The 20,000-nt window shown below is 37.7% G+C and overlaps 1 protein-coding gene across 3 annotated transcripts in view; it reads right to left on the bottom strand.

Annotated features, from left to right (window-relative positions):
- The window catches only part of LOC143027822 (SET domain-containing protein SmydA-8-like), a 49,222-nt gene that overhangs the window by 19,048 nt on the left and 10,174 nt on the right, over positions 1-20,000 (bottom strand). For 2 of the 3 annotated variants that reach the window (XM_076189424.1, XM_076189425.1), the window contains exons 2-3: positions 10,468-10,707; positions 3,655-4,027 (exon numbers count right to left, since the gene is read on the bottom strand). In XM_076189424.1, the coding sequence (XP_076045539.1) occupies positions 3,655-3,714 (60 nt within the window). In that variant the 5' untranslated portion in view covers positions 3,715-4,027; positions 10,468-10,707. The remainder of the gene's footprint in view (positions 1-3,654; positions 4,028-10,467; positions 10,708-20,000) is intronic. The other variant, XM_076189426.1, reaches the window with a different exon arrangement.

Here is a 20,000-nt window from a genome sequence, read left to right as displayed (position 1 = left end):
TGCCCCGTATATATGTCATTTGGCAATTAATTAGGCAAATAATATTAAGAGATTTTTCTTTCAATATTTGTATTTGGAGGGTAGATTTTTAACAAGTTTGAGAAAAGTTAGACCCAGATGACGGCAACATCTACTGGACTGTTGCCAAAAAGCTAAAAAAATAAAAACTTTCGTCTGAAAAAATGTAAAAAAGTCTTAAAAGCAAAAATAATGTTAAACAAGCGAATTCAACGAGACTACAAGATAGAATGCAACGCAATACGAAATAAGCATTTTTTTACGATAAGAAAGCAGAACTAAAGAAGATTGAAAATATATATATCTTCTATTACAGTTGTGGGCTTTTTATTATTTTTATTTGATATATTCTTTATTTATATTTCCAAAGTCGAAATAATTAATGATTTCGGGGGGGGGGACGGGGAGGGTAGTGGGGTGCTGGTGAGGGGAAAGACATACATATATATATATATATATATATATATAAATATATATATACACAGAGAGAGAGAGAGATAGGTAGAGAGGTAGATATATAGATAGAGAGACAGAGAGAGATAGATAGATAGGTAGATAGAGAGAGAGGGAGATAGATATATAGATAGAGAGATAGAGAAAGACGAAAAGGGAGAGAGAAAATATCACGTGAAAATATTGTAAAATCAGAAGGTAATTTCGGATTGAAAAAAAATTTGGAGGCTCCGATACTGTAGGGAATCCTCTTGGAGGGTTTGGTTTGGAGGGTTTGGTTTGGAGGGTTTGGTTTGGAGGGTTTGGTTTGGAGGGTTTGGTTTGGAGGGTTTGGTTTGGAGGGTTTGGTTTGGAGGGTTTCACTTTGAGGTAATGGATTTGAAGGGAGTAACATAAGATGAATTGGAATTCAAGGAAAATTGGTTGGTTTTGGAGGAAATACCATTCAAAAGATTTGGGTGAAGAAGATGATTTGGAGGTAAATTTTGAGTGGAATCTTGTCTTGGAGGGTAATGTTGGAGGAGAGGTGATATCTCAAGTCCTTAACAATATTGGAGGTGAGGTTACTCCAAAGAGAGAGTGAATTTGGAGGGTAAGGAAGTATTTGCCAATAGTCCATATAATGGCAGGCCATAAGTCCCCTTTTAAGTCATCATCATCATCGTCATCATTATCACCATCATCATCTCGTCATCATCATCGTCATCATCATCATCGTCGTCATCATCATCGTCGTCGTCATTATCGTTATCATCATCATCGCTATAATCATTCCCCTCATCGTCACCATCCTCATCGTCACCATCACCATCGTCACCATCATCATTGTCACAATCATCATTATCACCATCACCATCATCATCATCATCATCATCATCACCATCACCGTCATTGTCATCATCGTTATCGTCATTGTCATCATCGTCATCGTCACCGTTTTCCTCATCGTCATCATCATCGTCATCACCAGTACAAAAATAAGGACAAGAAAAAGTACAAAAGTGATCAGCATTCAATCTTGAGAGAAGAACAGTCTCCAGATAATAAAGAATGATACGTGACCGTGGTCCGCAGGGGTGTCACTGAAGTCCCTAAGGTATTGGGTTCTCTCGTATACCTGGGAAACGAAGTTATGCCGGATTTGTTCTCGTGAACGGCGAAACTTGAGAACATAGGAGAACACTAATGAAGTTATACTGATTTAGTAGGTGGTGGGGTGCTGCCGCTGTCAGCTGATTCGGTGACGCAATCAACGCTTTACAAAATAACCAAATGATGACGTAATCGTCTGTCAACGCAAACAAATGACGCAATCGCTCCTGGCTGATGATGAATACTCTTCACAAAGATAGAAAACGAAGAAAGAAGGGAGAAAAGGAGAAAAGATGGAAGAAAAGGAAGGAAAGAAAGGTGGAAATACAGTAAGAAAAAATGAAAATAGAAAGAAAAAAAAAATCTGCTGATATCAGTGACGGCAGCTGCACTGTGCATAATGTACAATTACGAATATTTGCGCTTCATTGTGTGTGTGTGTGTGTGTGTGTGTGTGTGTGTGTGTGTGTGTGTGTGTGTGTATGCGCGCGCTCGTGTTCTTGTATTTATGTGTGTATGTGCTTATGTGTTTGTATATATGTTTATGTGTATTTCTGAGTTTTTTGTGCTTATGGGTGTTTGTGTGTGAAGAGACTGTGTGTCTGTGTGTTCGTGTGTGTGTTAAAGGGTGTATTTTTACAGTACCTATGCTTGTATGTGTGTGTGTGTGTGTGTGTGTGTGTGTGTGTGTGTGTGTGTGTGTGTGTGTGTGTGTGTGTGTGTGTGGTATGTTTGCGTGTGTGTGTGTGCGTGCATGCGTGCGTGTATGTGTATGTGTGTTTGTGCGCTTGTGTATTTGTATTCATGTGTATTTGTGTTTATGTGTGTTTGTGAGTGTTTTTCGTACTTACAGGTGTTTATGTGTATGAAGAGAGTGTGTGTTTACACGTGTGTGTGTGTGTTTGTATGCGTGTATGTGTGTGTATACGCATGTGTCTGTATGTGTATGTGTCTACATGTGTACACGTGTGTGTGTACGCGTTCTAAGTTGGTCACAACATAGTTTATAGCCTCGTGATTAAGTTAATCTTATGCGAGTATTAAGGCTCATTATTCAATTTATTTGTATACGTGTCCTCTTCAGAATGTTTAGTTTTATTCAATGAAAGTACGTCCACAAGATATTAGGTTAATTACGAGAACCACCTAATTATAGCGTTTTACATGAAACATCCTTTAAACTGAATTTATGATTACGGTGCTGATCGTTTCTGCAGATGTTTAAGATGTAATTTGTTAGTAATTTATTCTTAATAACGTTTATTCAACCAGATATCGAATTAAGTTTTCCATTAATGAAAAACGCGTAATTTTCGTATGATATGTGTAAGAAAGTAACAAAATGTTGAGAAGGAAAAAGGAAAATTGAAGATAAAGTGTAGCCATTTCATAATGGAGGTAAGGAGATTATCCTGGAAGAAATTTTCGAAAATCAGTTCGACCTTGAGAGGAAGAAGAACAATCATGATTACGAGAATTGAAAGGGGGAAATAAGGAAAATTGATGAAGGAGAGGAAAACAGACGATAAGAGTAGATAGAATGAAACATGAGATGGATGAGGTAGGTGGGGGGGAGGAACAGTGGAGGTGATCACATGACGAGGGTGGGGAGACTATGACAAACCAAAATGGTCTCGAGGTTCGAAAAAAAAAAAAAAAAAAAAAGTCCAGAGGATTCTTCTTATTTCACCGAAGAGTTACAAAAAATTGTATCATTGTGGTCCAAAATGAAAAAAAAAAAAGTGGGACGCCATTTCCGATCACAAAGCTGTCAGTATCCAAACAAATATTCTTTTCTTCAAGTGACTTCAGTCGTCATGTAATTCACAAAACTTGGTTTGACATTCAGAGGTATCGTTTGGATACGACGATTGGCTGCGGAGGCAGCCAATGAGGAACTTGCCCCATCTTCCTACAAATCGCTTTGTGATGGATGCCTGATATAGGCACATAAATATATATATACATAAATGCATAAAATTTAAAAGCCCCTTTCAGTAAAAGAGGATTAGTGTACATAGATTGATATGCGGTATTACGAAAGCAATGTATATCTAACCAAATGGCTTTGCGTTCACAACGTCCACTTACCTGGCTGAACTCCAACCAATCCAGAAATATCTGATAGTTTCTTTGTCCTTCTGCATCCATCTTGCTCCGGGCTTCGACGTCCACCAAGACACCTAAGTAATCTTTGGTGGTGTGGGATGGGGGAGGAGGATTCTAAGACACAGACTACAGACTCAGTAATTCCCCAACTAATTTCCACGTGGCTTGGCTAACTTAAGCTACTGCCTTTGCTTGGGTGTTTCCAGTTGACTGGGACGAGTTTTAAGCTGGTGCGTGACGACTTCGCCTCATTCTCTTTCTCCTAATCTTTCACCTCTTGCCCAGCCGAAGAAGTGCTCGAAGTGTCGAAGGCTTCCGGGGGACGCCTTGCAAAGACCTAAGACAGGCTATGGCCCTAAGATACGAGGATCATGGGACTTAGTGTGAAGTGAGCCACTCCACGTTGGTTGACTTTTGCCTCAACCTCATGCAGACACACACACATTCGATGCTTTGTCGATATTTTTTTTAAAGAAGGATAAGTAGGGGATTCTGGTGCAATCGAAAACTAAATGATTATAGTCATTACTTTTTGTTTTCAGACCCTAAAACTGTATTCGTGAGTGAGCCAGTAATGTCCGCTATATAAGAACATTGGTCAGATAAATCTTTGGGACAATAAATTAAAACGGGTTGGTCTACATCCTTTGGATAATTGATTAGGACAAATTTTTGGTTCAAATCTTGAATAGAGAAGCAGAAGGATATAAAGAGAACTCCGAGAGTAAAGAGCTCTGTAGAACAAGAGTTTAAACCAAGTCCTTGCAAGGTTTTTTGGTAGTTGGTGAGTTAATACTCTAATTTAGGTAAGTGGCAAAGGCCAAATCTAAACCCTCATCACCTGACGTTTAAACGCCAAACGTTCATAATAACTTTGAAATATTTTTTTCTTTATAATTTTCATTACCTATACTCACTATGAATAGTTTAGCCTTCGATTATTCCTAGTTGTTTCAAGTGTAGAATAAATTAATACATCGGTTAATGAATATATAAATTAGCAGATAAATAGATCAATAAATTAATAAATAAATCAATAAGTAAATAGATGATCAGACGAATAGATATCTAAATAGATATATAAATAAATAGAAAATAGATAACTGAATAGATGAATGTTTTAAAAGTAAATTATTATCATCATTATTTATTTCTTATTTATTTATTTATTTTTTCCAAAACGAAGGCTTGGGTGTCAACGCCAGGCGCTAAGGTCCAAATTGGGGCCGCCAGTCGCAGAATCACGACCTTATGAGCTCGATAACAAGAATAATCTATAGTGCCATGCTAATCATCTATTTCGATAAAGACAAAAAAAATGATAAACTATTTATTGGACAACATGAAAAGCGTAACAGATTTTACTGACGATTCAAATATATCTACAGTTTTGGACTTTGACATCGTCACAAAGACATTAGAATACAAATATTGTCAACAGTGATTAAAGTCAGACATTTTTTTAATTCTTGGAAGTATACTGTACATTTACTTCTAAACAACAAATTCACAGCGTCACAAAAACATGAACATTTATTTGATTTACATGACAACTAATTAGACAAAGAAGAATATTACCGAAATTATCTTATTTCATTAATACTTGTTACCTCTTCCTCAGCTACTACAATTACTACCACCAAACGAATTAAATATTTTTCTTAATTGTACTCGTTTTTGTCTGAAATATATAGATATTTTCTGGTTCTTTGTATTGATGAATAATCATGATTTTCAGAATCACCATGATCTTTGTCTTGTCCCATATTTATTTTTCTTTCATGATAATATGCTGCTGAAGCCCCAATTGTTATTTTTTCATCATGACGATGTTAATGATGTATTTGTTGCAAATATTAAAAAATTGTATGTATATATATGTTTTATCGCATCATTATCATTTATCGTCGCTATTGTTATCTTTGATGATAATGAATTATAAAAATTATATATTGTTTAATTTCGTTTTTACCTTTGACATTTGAAATATTAAAGTTATAATCTGTGTCTTGTTTATCTTCTACTGTTTCGGGTTTGTAATAAGTAAAGGTATAATTGTTACCACTAGTCTTATAATTACTCATAAATGCAAAATAATCATTCTTGTTACTATTACCATCTCTAAACAACATTTTAAAGGTCGTTGATGAATGTTGTCACAATAATGAATACGAGTCCTTAGCCAGTTGCCAACACGCCTGTCCGTGGGAATTCCGTGAACATGACTAGTTGAGTGGCTTTGTACGTCTGGCAATGTGTGTGTTAAGGTAGTGTAATAGTTGACATAATTGTGATTATTTTTTCATAGATAAACTAGAATTAATAGACATGAATATGTTCCTTTATTCTTTTTTCTTGGGACGGCATCTTGAATGCTTTTTCGATATATATTTCCTAACCAATTTGCTTTTATTACAGATTAATAAAAAAACAAAACGGCAAGAATTTAAACTGACACTGACTACATGGCTCCGAGAAAAAATAACTATTTTTAACCTTCTCATCTTGCAATTTTTTCTTTTGCCATATAGATTTGAAAAAGTGTGAAATTATAACTTTGGCTAGAAAATAAAAAAAGTATCCTGTCTTTCATTTTTCAAACGACTCTTAATTAATACGTGTTTGAATAATTCGTTTACCTTATTTGTACATTTCTCTAATGTCTCAACTGACAGTCTAAAGAAAATAATCAATGAATTTAATTTTTCAAACTTTCATCTCATAGGTGGAATTATTTATTTATAAAAGGAATGAATTTGATTTATTTTTAGTTCTCGTTTCTTGTTCCGATTTCCTGAATGACATATTTTCCTACTAGCAAATCTGTCTCACCCTTTCGAACGTAATGTTGATACTATCCTTGATGCTTACTTAAGTCCACTACACGACTAGACAGGTCAAAATTTTGTGATTTTTGCCATATATCATCAATATAAGATTATTCTGAATGGTCAAGTATATGACGATGACGCTAGAGACTTATTGTTGAAATTTATCTCTTTGTTTTCATGGTGAACAGATTTGAAAAATGTCGACAATTGATGACAAATAACTGATACTAAGATATCTAGCAGAATTCGTTTTAATTTCACAGATGAACAAGGTGAAGAATTTAAAAACTAAAGATAGATGAACGAATAAATAAACGAATAAATAGGTAAATAGAAAATATTTAAAATTCTTAGGCGTGAAAGGGTTATCACGCTGGAAAAAAATTTCTCTCACATTCTACATAACTAGAATAACTAGAATATCACTTCACTTACGGAAATCTAGACTTCTCTAAGACCATTTCAACAGTCTAACCTTTGTATAGGTTTATAATTTCCGAGTCCAGCATTCAGCTTTGCTATATATGACGAAAAGATAATTTGATATTTGGAGGTTTGAAAAATGAGATATTTTAACCGAAGTTGTTTTCACTCAAACGAATTCTCAACTGTCGGCGCTGGTAAAGCCCGTGGAAACCCGGTGTGATAACTTTTTAAGTTTTCAGTTTCCTGTTACAAGTACCTCGATTTTTTTTCATAAAGAAAAATGGTTAATGGAAGAGTTGTAGGTCAGGAAATTTATAAATAATCTATGCAGATTATCAAGATGAAATTAATGGCAGTAAAAATATGCAAGGAGATAGAGCGCGAAGTATAGTAAGGCAAAATTAGTCGGCGAGAAATTTGGGGCATTAGCAAATGCTACGCATGATTTCTTGTCGTTATTTGCAGATATTAATTGCATTTGAATTGCCGTGGCAAATAGAACAGAACACTTTCGTATAAAAATAAAGAAATTAACGTTTTTCTCTGCTGAAGGTCAATGGAATTAAATTTAAAAAAAAAAAAAAAAAAAAAAAAAAAGATTAACATGATATTATGTTCAACTGATAGCACTGGTCGACAAAGAATGTCCCAAGGAAAACAATAGTTGTAATATGTTTCTGCATGTAGAGTCCAAAAATAATGTTAATTTTTTCCATCACCCACAATTTTCCAGTTTTTGTGTTCCACGGTATATTATGTTACGAGTGTTACGTGGGATAAATTTCAATCAACCGGTTGGCAACACTGAGTTTGGCAACACTGCGTGAGATTGTAACGCACTTTCAGCCAATCTGTTCTTCAAGTAAACCATATTAACTCTTCAAAAATGAGCCTGAAAACTGTTTTGCTCCACAATGGAAATAAATTATCTTCTGTTCCTCTGGCCCATGCAGCTAAGATAATGGAAACATGAGAGTATGAAGACTCTATTGCATAAAATTAAGTATGAAGAACATAAATGGAATATCTGTGGTGACCTACAGGTTGTGTCACTTTTACTTGGAATGCAGCTGGGTTACACAAATTTTTGTTGCTTTCTCTATGAGTGGGACAGTCGGGATAAGAAAAATCATTATGAAAAGAATGTGTGGCTAAAACGATCACTGACCCCAGGAGAGAAGAATGTTGTCAATCTGTCTCTTGTTGATTCAGAGAAACTTTATCTGCCTCTTTTGCATATTAAGCTAGGGTTGATGATTTTTTTTTGTTTTTTTTTTAGGGTATAGATAGAACTGGCAAGGGATTCACATATTTGAAAAATAAGTCTCCTAGAGTAAATGACGCAAAAAATCAAAGAAGGTATTTTTGTTGGACCACTGATTAAGGAGCTGATGAGAGGCCAGAATTTTGATAAAGAGCTAAATGATCTTGCAAAAGCTGCATGGCTGTCATTTAAGAAAGTTTGTCCAGAGTTTTTGGAGAATCACAAAGTAAATAACCATTCTGAAATTGTAAAAGAGCTACTGACATCCTACAAGGCCTTGGGGTGCAATATGAGCCTAAAAATCCATTTCCTAGACTCTCAATTGGACTTTTTTCCTGAAAATCTTGGCGCTGTCAGTGACGAGCACGGTGAGAGGTTCCACAAGGGCATTCTGAACATGGAAACCCGGTATCAAGGGAAGTGGAGCTCTTCAATGTTGGCTGATTACTGTTGGACACTAAAAAGGGATTTCCCAGAAGCAAAATACACTCGAAAATCATACATTTCTACGTTTTAAAGGTAAGTAAATTGAAATGTCAGTCTCGTTTATTAGTTATAGTTGTTTAAAATTTAATAAGCTATCACAAAAAACTATGCCTGATAGAATAGATTTGAAAATGTATTCGAAATCAGTAGAAAAAATCTATCAACTTCACCTCTTTTGTCTGTGGGACAGGTATTTATTTTAATAAATTTTGTTGACCAGTGTAGTTGAACAAACTAATGTGGAATTCCAAGAAATATATATTTTGTTCTGTATTTGACAGAATTATGTATATTTATTTTTTCATATATATTTTCAATTATGTGATTAAATTAAAAGAAATCTGAAGAAAAATTGTATATCAAAGTCTAAATTTCCAAAAGGAAAAATTATTTAAAGATTGGCCTCACTATAGTCAATTGATTCTTCAAATCTATGCAGGAATTACGCAGACATGACGTCATTGCGTCAACAGCTCTGTCAGAATCTCGCAATTCAGAAGAAAATAGTCATTCAATATATACAAAACAAGTTAACTATTTTCATTTTGAATTTATGCACACTAGTTAAGTCATAATCAATTTCAAGGCAGCTTAAAAATTGATTTGCATAATATCAAAAATTGAAAAACTTTAGTTGTTGTGTGCACGACAGTTATCATTTTGAATACGACGCCATGCACTCCTACTGAAGGTAACATATGCTACTGTCAGCCATTATTCCTTTTTTCATTGGGAGGACTAAATACGATATTTTCATTTGCCTTACATAAGACGAAAACAAAATAAAGGTGTAATAATAAGTGTAATATATTTACATTCATTTTAAGTTAAATGATCATGAATATACATGTTTCGTTTATCTTTTAATGATGTTTGAATAAATAAATAGATAAATAAATGAATAAGCAAATAAATAGAATATATATTAACTGGAGCATTGGCAGCAGCAAGAATGATGGTAGTAGTCGTAGTAGTAGTAGTAGTTGTAGTACTATTAGTAGAAATAGCAGTAGTAGCTAAATTAGCAACGGAGGCAGCAGTAGTAGTACTAGAAATAGCAGCAATAGTACTATGAATAGAAGCAATACTAATATTTATTTAGAGGTAGCATTGATAATAGCAATAAGTAGTAACTAATAGTAACTAAAGTAACGTCATTATTAGTGATGTTGATTGTATCAATATAATCATCTCTCTTAGAAATGATGTCGACGATTTGATCAAAATGATTGTTTTCAGTATTGAGTCTAATATTAAGAAATCACAATGTTTTTTCTTTATTTTTCAAACTATTTTGATTTTATTTTATTTCATTCTATATAATATATTTCTCATTTTACTTTATTAAATCTTTGTCTTATTTTTCAAGTATCTTGCACAGTTTGATTACGAAGCCTTGCCACGTTTGGTTTAATATTTCTTAAGGTAATGATATATCCAAATGTATATATAGTAAACGTGACCGTAAACCCATATTCGTAGTCCTGTAATACACTTTCTGAGTTTTTTTTTTTCATTATCACTCGAAATCGCCGTTTGAGTACAACACACGCATGGAAACTTTGCCGCAAAGAACACATTGTTATTTTGCATTCGTCCAGAAAAATAAATCTTAAAGCGCAGAGGGAAGCATAACAATAAAAAAAGTGTTACTTAAAAACACTTCATACGTAAGTAAAAAATACAAGAATAGGGAAATAAAATGTAAAAGGGAATAAAAGAAAAACTGTTAGAATAATTCATCTACTGGGACAAAAAACAAAAGAAAAGCGTCATCGGTTTGTTTACCTTTTTGCGTGACGTCATCGAGCCGCTAGCGAGCGAGCTTACCACCTCGAGAACGCAGCCGTCAGTTGATGGATCAAAACTCGTTTCGCCCTCTTCTTCCCTCTCGTCTTGTCCTTTACTCCTGGTCCCAACGTCCCTCTCCCTTTTCGCCGACTTTTCTTCTTTGGCTGGAATGCAGTTAAGCGTCCAATCTGCCAAGAATCATGATTCTACAAAAGTCTTTGTCCTTACTGCTTCCTCCTGTTAGGTGGGAAGAAAAAGACGATAAAGAAAAAATATCCTGATTTTCGGAGCGTATTGCAATTAATTTTTCAGACACAATATCTGTAACGTCATATATATATATATATATATATATATATATATATATATATATATATATATATATATATATATGGGCCTTTATGGATGTGGAGATGGCTTTTGACAGGGTGGACAGGAAGGCACTATTGGAGGTATTACAGATATATGGGATTGGGTGAAAACTGTTAAGAGTGGTTAAGACTTTTTAGGAGAGTAGTAGAGCCTGTTTTAGAATGAAAAATGGAGAGAGCGAATGCCTTGAGTTAGGGGTGGGGTTGCTCCAGGGATGTGTCATGTCGCCGTGGCTGTTCAGTGCGTACATGGATGGGATGGTGTGGGAAGTAAAGGCAAAGGTAGTGGGCAGGGAACTAGATATTGTTAAAGAAAATGGAGAAAAGTGTAATGTGAGCCGGTTGCTGTTTGCGGATGACACTGCGCTTGTGGCAGGGTCAGAAGAGGGATTAAGACAGTGATGGAGTTTGGAAAGGTATCCAAGAGGAGAAAGTTAAAAGTAAATGTGGGTAAAAGTAGGATGATGAGAAGTACAAGGGAAGAGGCTGGCAGCGAATTGGAAACAAGTCTTGAAGGAGAGAGGCTGGAATAAGTGGATATTTTTAAGTATTTGAGGTCGGATGTGGCAGGAAATTGAGGACCGGGGATAGAGGTAAATGGTAGATTGAGAGAAGGAAGTAGATGTCTTGTGAAATTGAAAAATGTCATTAGGAATAGAAATTTGGGAATGAATGCAAAGAAGAAATTATATGAAGGTGTGCGACGACGTTGTATGGAGCGGAGGCTTGGAGATCGAGAGAGGAAGAAAGAAGTTTAAATGTATTTGAAATGAAGTATCTGAGAAGTATGACAGGGGTTACAAAGTTGAACAGAGTGGAAAAGGAGATGGCAAGTAGGGCTGATGAAAGAGTATTGGGATGGTTTGGACACATGGAGAGAATGAGTGAAGAAAGATTATCAAAAGAGGTTGATGTAATGAGGTTGAGAGGACGACCGAGGATGAGATGGATGGATGGGGTGAAAGGGACGTTGAGCAAGAGAGGAATGTCTGTTGAGCAAGGAAGGGAGAGGGCAGGGGATAGGGGTGAGTGGAGAATGGCTGTGTATGGATGATACTTTGACGCAACCTGAAAGGATATCTCCCCGTCATCGTTATTATCCGCATGAAGGGACGGAGATGGGGGGCTCTCTATGGATGTACTGTGTCTCCCTGGGTTTCTTCTGACGCAGGCAGTGTGCAGGAGACAGGGATGACTTTTCATTCACGAGGGAAGTCGAATGAGTAGGAGTGAAATGGATGGGAGTACGTGCATGCCTTTGCCTTGTCTACCTCTCTTATAAGGTTTGAAAGAGCCCTTGGTGTATATATATTATATATTTGCATATTTGCGTATATTTAGCAAATGCTCGCATCACGCCAGGAAATCGTAAATAGCCTCAGGAACTTGCGTTGTCTCTCTTCATTGCCAACAGTGACAATTATATTCGTCTCTTGTGAAGTATAAAGTTGTTAAGTTGTAGGGCATAGTAGGGGACGCGCAGCAGCATTTGGGTGTTATGAGGCGAGGCGAAGTGAGGAGAAGGTACGGTGGGAATGAACGATGAAAAGAGGTGTAGGGAGGGTAGAAGAGAGGAAGGAGGGTTAGAAAGAGAGGGTAGAAGGGAGAGAGGAGAAAAGGGGAGTGATGAGGGAAGAGGAATGAAAAATGAGGAGAGAAGAGGTAGGGGAAGAGATGAAAGAAGAGGAACGTGAGGAAGGGAGAAGATGAAAGGGCAAGGGAGGAGATGAGAAGGGAGGATAGGAGATGAGAAGGGAGGATAGGAGATGAGAAGGGAGGATAGGAGATGAGAAGGATGGATAGGAGATGAGAAGGGAGGATAGGAGATGAGAAGGATGGATAGGAGATGAGAAGGGAGGATAGGAGATGAGAAGGGAGGATAGGAGATGAGAAGGGAGGATAGGAGATGAGAAGGGAGGATAGGAGATGAGAAGGGAGGATAGGAGAGGAAAGGGCAAGGGAGGAGATGAGAAGGGAGGATAGGAGATGAGAAGGGAGGATAGGAGATGAGAAGGGAGGATAGGAGATGAGAAGGGAGGATAGGAGATGAGAAGGGAGGATAGGAGATGAGAAGGGAGGATAGGAGATGAGAAGGGAGGATAGGAGATGAGAAGGGAGGATAGGAGATGAGAAGGGAGGACAGGAGATGAGAAGGGAGAACAGGAGATGAGAAGGGAGAGGGTGGCTGTGAAGAGGAAGGAAGGGGAGGGGAGGGGAATGGAAGAGGAGGAAAGGGAAAGGACGGGAAGAAATGAAATGGAAGGGACGGGAAGGAGATGATAAGAGGAGGAAGGAGATAAAGTTTGAGGGGATATGAGAGGAGAGGGGTGGAGAAGAGAGTAAAGGGAAAGAAGAGGAGGAGAAGAAAAGAGGAGAGAAGAAAAGGAAAGAGGGGAAGAAAGATGGGAAGGGGAGAGAGGAGAGGGGAATAGGAGAGAGGAGAGGGGAAGAGAGTAGAGGAGAGGGGAAGAGAAGAGAGGAGAGGGGAATGGAGGAAATAAGAGAGGAGGGAAGGAGATGAGAGGGGAGCGGAGGGTAGAGGAGTTGAGGAGATGAATAGGAGAGGGGAGGGGAGGGGAGGAGGAGGTAAGAGGGGAGAGGAGGGGAGAGGGAGGTGATGAGAGGAGAAGGTAGGGAAATGGGAGGAGAGGGAAGGGAAAGAGAAGAGATGAGGGAAGAGGAGAGGTGGGGGGAACGGGAGAAGATGGAATAGGAGAGGAAAGCAGAAAATGAGAGAGAAAGAGAGGAGAGGAGAGGAGAGGAGAGGAGATGGAAGGGGGAGGGAAAAGGGAGGAAATGAGAAGGGAGGACAGAAGAGGTGGAGGAAAGGGAAGGGGAGGAAAGGGGAGAAGAGGAGAGGAGGAGAAGAGGGGAGAGTAGAGGAGGGGACAGGAGAAGAGGGAAAAGGTAAGAAAGAGGAGGGGGAGGAGAAAGGGAGGGGAGTAGGTGCGGGGGAGGAGAGAGGAGAGGAGTAGCGCGTGTAAGGGACGAGAATAAAGAGGAAGGGAAAGGAAGAGTGGAGAGGAGGAAAGGTGAGGAGAAGAGAGGAGAAGAGAGGAGAGGAGAGGAGAGGAGAGGAGAGGAGAAGAGAGGAGAAGAGAGGAGAAGAGAAGAGAGGAGAGGAGAAGAGAAGAGGAGGGGACGGGAGAGGAAGGCAGGGGAGGGAAGGGAGGGGGTGGGAAGGGGAGAGGAATGAAGAAGAGGGGAGGGAAAGGAGAGGAGGATGAGATGGCGGAAGGGAGAGGAGGGGAAGAGAGGGGAAGAAAGGGAAGGGGAGAGGAATGAAGAAGAGGTGAGAGGAATGGAGAAGAGGGGAAAGGAGGAGAGAAGAGGAGTGGGAAGGAGAGAGGAGGGGTGGGGAGGAGAGAGGAGTGGTGGGGAGGGGGAGGGAGGGGAAGAGGATGGAGGGGAGGGGAGGGTTAGAGAAAGAGAGGGGAGTGGAGGGGAAGAGAGTGGAGGGGAAGGAGGGGAGGGGGGAGGGGAGAGGGTAGGAGGAGAGGGAAGCAACAAAGATGAAGGAGGAATCGTAGAGGGTAAAGACATCACTCTCCCCTCCATCTCTGTGCCCTCCATAATAATAAATATATAAATAAATAAATGAATAAACAGCGGCTAAATGTGTACACGCGGTGTATGTATGTACGTATGCATATATGTTTTTATGTACGTATGTATGTTTTTATGTATGTATGCATGTATATATGTATGCATGTTTATATGTATGTATGCATGTTTATATGTATGTATGTATGTATTTGCGTGCGTGTATGGATGGGTTTGTGTGTTGTTTGCGTGCGTGCGTTCGCGCGTGCGTGTGTATGTGTGCATTCACATCTCATTATGTGTAAGTGTGATCATACACACACACACACACACACACACACACACACACACACACACACACACACACACACACACACACACACACACACACACACACACACACACACACGTCTACACGACTCGGTGGCGCGATTGGTAGAGTTCCCGAGTGTTACTACGGCGGTCCGGGCTCGAATCCTGTCCAGGGCTGAAATAATTTCAGTATCGCTGCGCTTCGAGTCGATTCTCCAACTCTCGTGGGTGGGGAGTTGGAGGTGTGTGTGCGTGTAAGGTCACAACATTACCCATAGATGGGACATAGGAGCTCTGAGCTCTCTTCCGTGAAGGAAATAGCTGTCGATCACGAGTTCAGCACGTGATCCAAAGACCAAGGTGAATACATACACACACACACACACACACGCACACGCACACACACACACACACACACACACACACACACACACACACACACACACACACACACACACACACACACACACACACGCACACACACACACGGACACGGAGGTTGGAACGTGTTCAGTTTTAAAAATACCAACTTGGGCAGACAAGACGCGCGGCCCTCACCACCGCCGCCGCCATTAAAGAGGCGAGAGTATGCGAGAGAGAAAAGGCAAAGAGCGAGAGAGAAAGAGAGAGTGAAAGAGAAGAGAGAAAAAACGAGAGAGAGAGAGAGCGAGAGAGAGAGAGAGAGAGAGAGAGAGAGAGAGAGAGAGAGATGATAGGTAGATAGATAGAGATGATAGATAAATAGATAGATAGAGATGATAGATAAATAGATAGATGGAGAGATAGATAGATAGACAGATAGATAGATACATGAGATATAGATAGGTAGATAGACAGATAGACAGATGAGGCAGACAACAGACATCATGAAAAAAACACCGTTGTGGAGCACTTAAGTGAACGTGAATATGAAGAACAGGACACGGGTCAGTTGGCAGCATCAACGTTAAAGAGAGAGAGAGAGAGAGAGAGAGAGAGAGAGAGAGAGAGAGAGAGAGTAGATAAATAAATTAATAAAGAGGAGTTATGACGTCATGTCAATCTATTCTTCCCCTCAGCTGAATAAAATCACCTCCTGTTGACAAGAAAAAAAAATACAACACTGTGGTCAAGGTGCACGGGGGCCCTCCCATAGAATCGTCGATCGTTCACCAAAATAAGATACAAAATGTGCTTCTTCGTAGAAATTATTTGAATATGGCGGCACAAAATCCAGCTGTCGTGAACAAATATTTTTCTTGTGAACACACGCGCACAAAAAAGAAAAAAAAGAAAAAGAAAAGAAAAAATATATACATATATATATAATATACACATATATACATATATCTACACACATATATACACATACACACATACACACACACACATTATATATATGCATACATATATACACATATACATATATACATATATATACATATATATATATATGCATACATAAATACACATATATGTATATACATATATACATATATACATATATATATACATATATACACATTCATATACATATATACATATATATACACATATACACATATACATATATATATACATATATACATATATATACACATATACACATATACATATATATATACATATATACATATATATACACATATAAACATATATATACACATATATACATATATCTACATGCATGAGAAATCACATAAACTCGTGATTCTAAATATGCGGAAAAAACCACCAAGGAAAAAGATAAACTGATGACCAAGCGCTTTCGTCTATTCGTACCCTGAGGATGTCTGAATAGACGAAAGCGCTTGGTCATCAGTTTATCTTTTTCCTTTGTGTTTTTTCTGCATACACACACACACACACACACACACACACACAATTACATATATATATATATATATATATATATATATATATATATATATACATACATGCAATGCAAAGTAGACCACTTGGAAAAAGAAACTAACGAAGCAGAGCGCTTTCGTATATTACATCTTCAGTGCAACAAGTACATAGTGATAGGAATACATAGACAATATATACATGATACAAAGGAACAAGGACAGTTTGAATAAGCGTAGCGACCAATTACCCCCTGGAGAGCGGAAGGTCATTGTCAATTATCTTACGATGGTGGGGCGACATCAGGTCACAGTCGCCAAGGGTCACTGTTTCTACTAATGATATAGGGCGACATTAGGTCAATTCGTTGGGTTATATTTTACCTGGTATTATCTTACTAATTTCTTGACAAATGAAATTATCAAGTTTGTACAAGCCTTTATGTAGGTTGGTATTTTGATTACTGGTGGTATGAATCAAACTGCAGTAATCAAAATACCAACCTACATAAAGGCTTGTACAAACTTGATAATTTCATTTGTCAAGAAATTAGTAAGATAATACCAGGTAAAATATAACCCAACGAATTGACCTAATGTCGCCCTATATCATTAGTAGAAACAGAGACCCTTGGTGACTGTGACCTGATGTCGCCCCACCATCGTAAGATAATTGACAATGACCTTCCGCTCTCCAGGGGGTAATTGGTCGCTACGCTTATTCAAACTGTCCTTGTTCCTTTGTATCATGTATATATTGTCTATGTATTCCTATCACTATGTACTTGTTGCACTGAAGATGTAATATACGAAAGCGCTCTGCTTCGTTAGTTTCTTTTTCCAAGTGGTCTACTTTGCATAAGTGAACACACGTACCCGTGTTCTTATTAGCACACATATACATATATACACATATGCATATATACACATATACATATATACACATATACATATATACACATATACATATATACACATATACATATATACACATATACACATACATATATACACATACATATATACACATATACATATATACATATATACACATACATATATGCACATATACATATATACATATATACACATACATATATATATATACATATATACACATACATATATATATATACATATATACACATACATATATATATACATATATACACATATACACATACATATATACACATATACATAAATACATATACTGTATATACATATATATACACACACACATATATATACACATATATACATATATATATATACATGCATGAGAAATCACATAAACTCGTGATTCTAAATATGCGGAAAAAACCACCAAGGAAAAAGATAAACTGATGACCAAGCGCTTTCGTCTATTCGTACCCTGAGGATGTCTGAATAGACGAAAGTGCTTGGTCATCAGTTTATCTTTTTCCTTTGTGTTTTTTCTGCATACACACACACACACACACACACACACATATATATATACATTATATATTATATATATATATGCATGTATTGTATGTATGCATGCACTGTATGTATGCATGCATGCATGCATGCATGTATGTACTCTATGATGTATATATACCTAATTCTATATTACACACAATTATATATATATATATATATATATATATATATATATTTATATATATATATATCCATGACCGTCGCGCAGAGGATTCGAACCACTGCTTATGGACCCAAGAGAGGCTCCACAACACCCGCCTTTGACCACTCGACCACAGACGATCTAAAACCGTATGAACTCGTAATCTATCTGATTACCGAGATTGGGGAGGGCGCTAACTGCTCCCCCATACCCCCATTTTACAATACGGCTAATCGCACCAGTGGGAATGGTAAGGATTAGAACGAATCCCCCTCACGCTTCTCGCCATACGGTTTTAGATCGTCTGTGGTTGAATGGTCAAAGGCGGGTGTTGTGGAGCCTCTCTTGGGTCCATAAGCAGTGGTTCGAATCCTCTGCGCGACGGTCATGAAGATTGTATGATCGATGTCGCTGCCCACTAGCGAATTATTCACACACACACACACACACACACACACACACACACACACACACACACACACACACACACACACACACACACACATATATTAATATATATATATATATATATATATATATATAATATATACCTGATTGTATTAGACACTGGAGTCCTGTCTCTAAATGCTCACACCTGGTATATATGCATGCATGCGCGTATGCACGTCCATATGTGTATGTATGCATGCATATAATCTAATTGCGATTCTTTTCCATTTTACGGCATGCAGTTCATTTCAACAACTGAAGAGAGGTAAGAAATAAATATTAATCTGAAACCTAACCTAACCTGACCTAACCTAACCTAACTTGACCTAACCTAACAATTCTCTATGCCGTAAAAAAAAAAAAAACTAATTGCATGTACTTAATTGCAGTAGATACTGGAATCTTGTCTTCCAGTCTCCAAATTTTCATACCTGTTACATATGCATTTATGCATTCATGTATGCACGTGTATGTATATATCTATTCCCTTTAGTTTTGCTTCTTCTAACCACTAACCACTTTAAAACCGTTTTCTTATTCTTGTAGAACGCTTGTAATCCAATAAATGATTAAAGAAATTAATTAATAAACTGAAAAGTTTAATTATCCCATTCTCTGATAAGAGGTTATCCTTCAGATCCCTACGCTTGTCGTCTTTTATTTTCTTTATTTCCACAAATATGGCGCCTATCTCAGTACCCATTGATGCAAGTATAGCTGACGAGACATACAAAAATATAACAATGAATAAACCTAATTTGTCAGTGGCGTCATCTACAAGCAAGCAAGAATATTGAAAGGCTGTAGAGGGACTTTAGAATTTGCCTGAACAAGTCGCCAATAGCAATGGAGACATAGATCACCCCCTTAAAACTTGACAGATGACAGTAGCAGAGCGTGCCAAGTCAGCGGTCCATACATCCCATCTGTGACGTCATGACGCCGGAAGGTAGCAGGACAAGATGGCGGTCCAGATACATTACCCATGATTTTGCAAAATTAAGCATATATATCTTTCATTATTGTTGCATTAGTACACGTTTGTTTACAGAAGATGTTTATAAGAAAATTATTTGACATTGAAATGTATTAAATACTTGGCAAACAGATTTATATTCACATAGTTTCGATATTTGGTTAGGGTACGTTTGCCAACGTTGGTGTCTGTTTGAGGACAATGGACGAAAATATGCTGTCGGAAGGGAAATGAAGATTCCCTTTAAAAAAAGAATTCTCCTCCTCAAATCAACACCCTTACACGGCCTTGTAAGAAGTAGCCTACAATAAAAATTTAAAGGTTCCACTTTCAAACAAACGACCAAAGAAATGAGACACGCTATATGAGAGAGAGAGAGAGAGAGCGAGAGAGCGAGAGAGAGAGAGCGAGAGAGAGAGAAAGAGAAAGAAAGAGAGAAA

The sequence above is a fragment of the Oratosquilla oratoria genome, chromosome 8 (assembly GCF_046742065.1).
Source record: "Oratosquilla oratoria isolate Oo_2021 chromosome 8, ASM4674206v1, whole genome shotgun sequence".
Taxonomy (NCBI): domain Eukaryota; kingdom Metazoa; phylum Arthropoda; class Malacostraca; order Stomatopoda; family Squillidae; genus Oratosquilla; species Oratosquilla oratoria.
The sequence above is the reverse complement of the archived record's forward strand: the minus strand, read 5'-3'. Positions and strand labels throughout refer to the sequence as shown.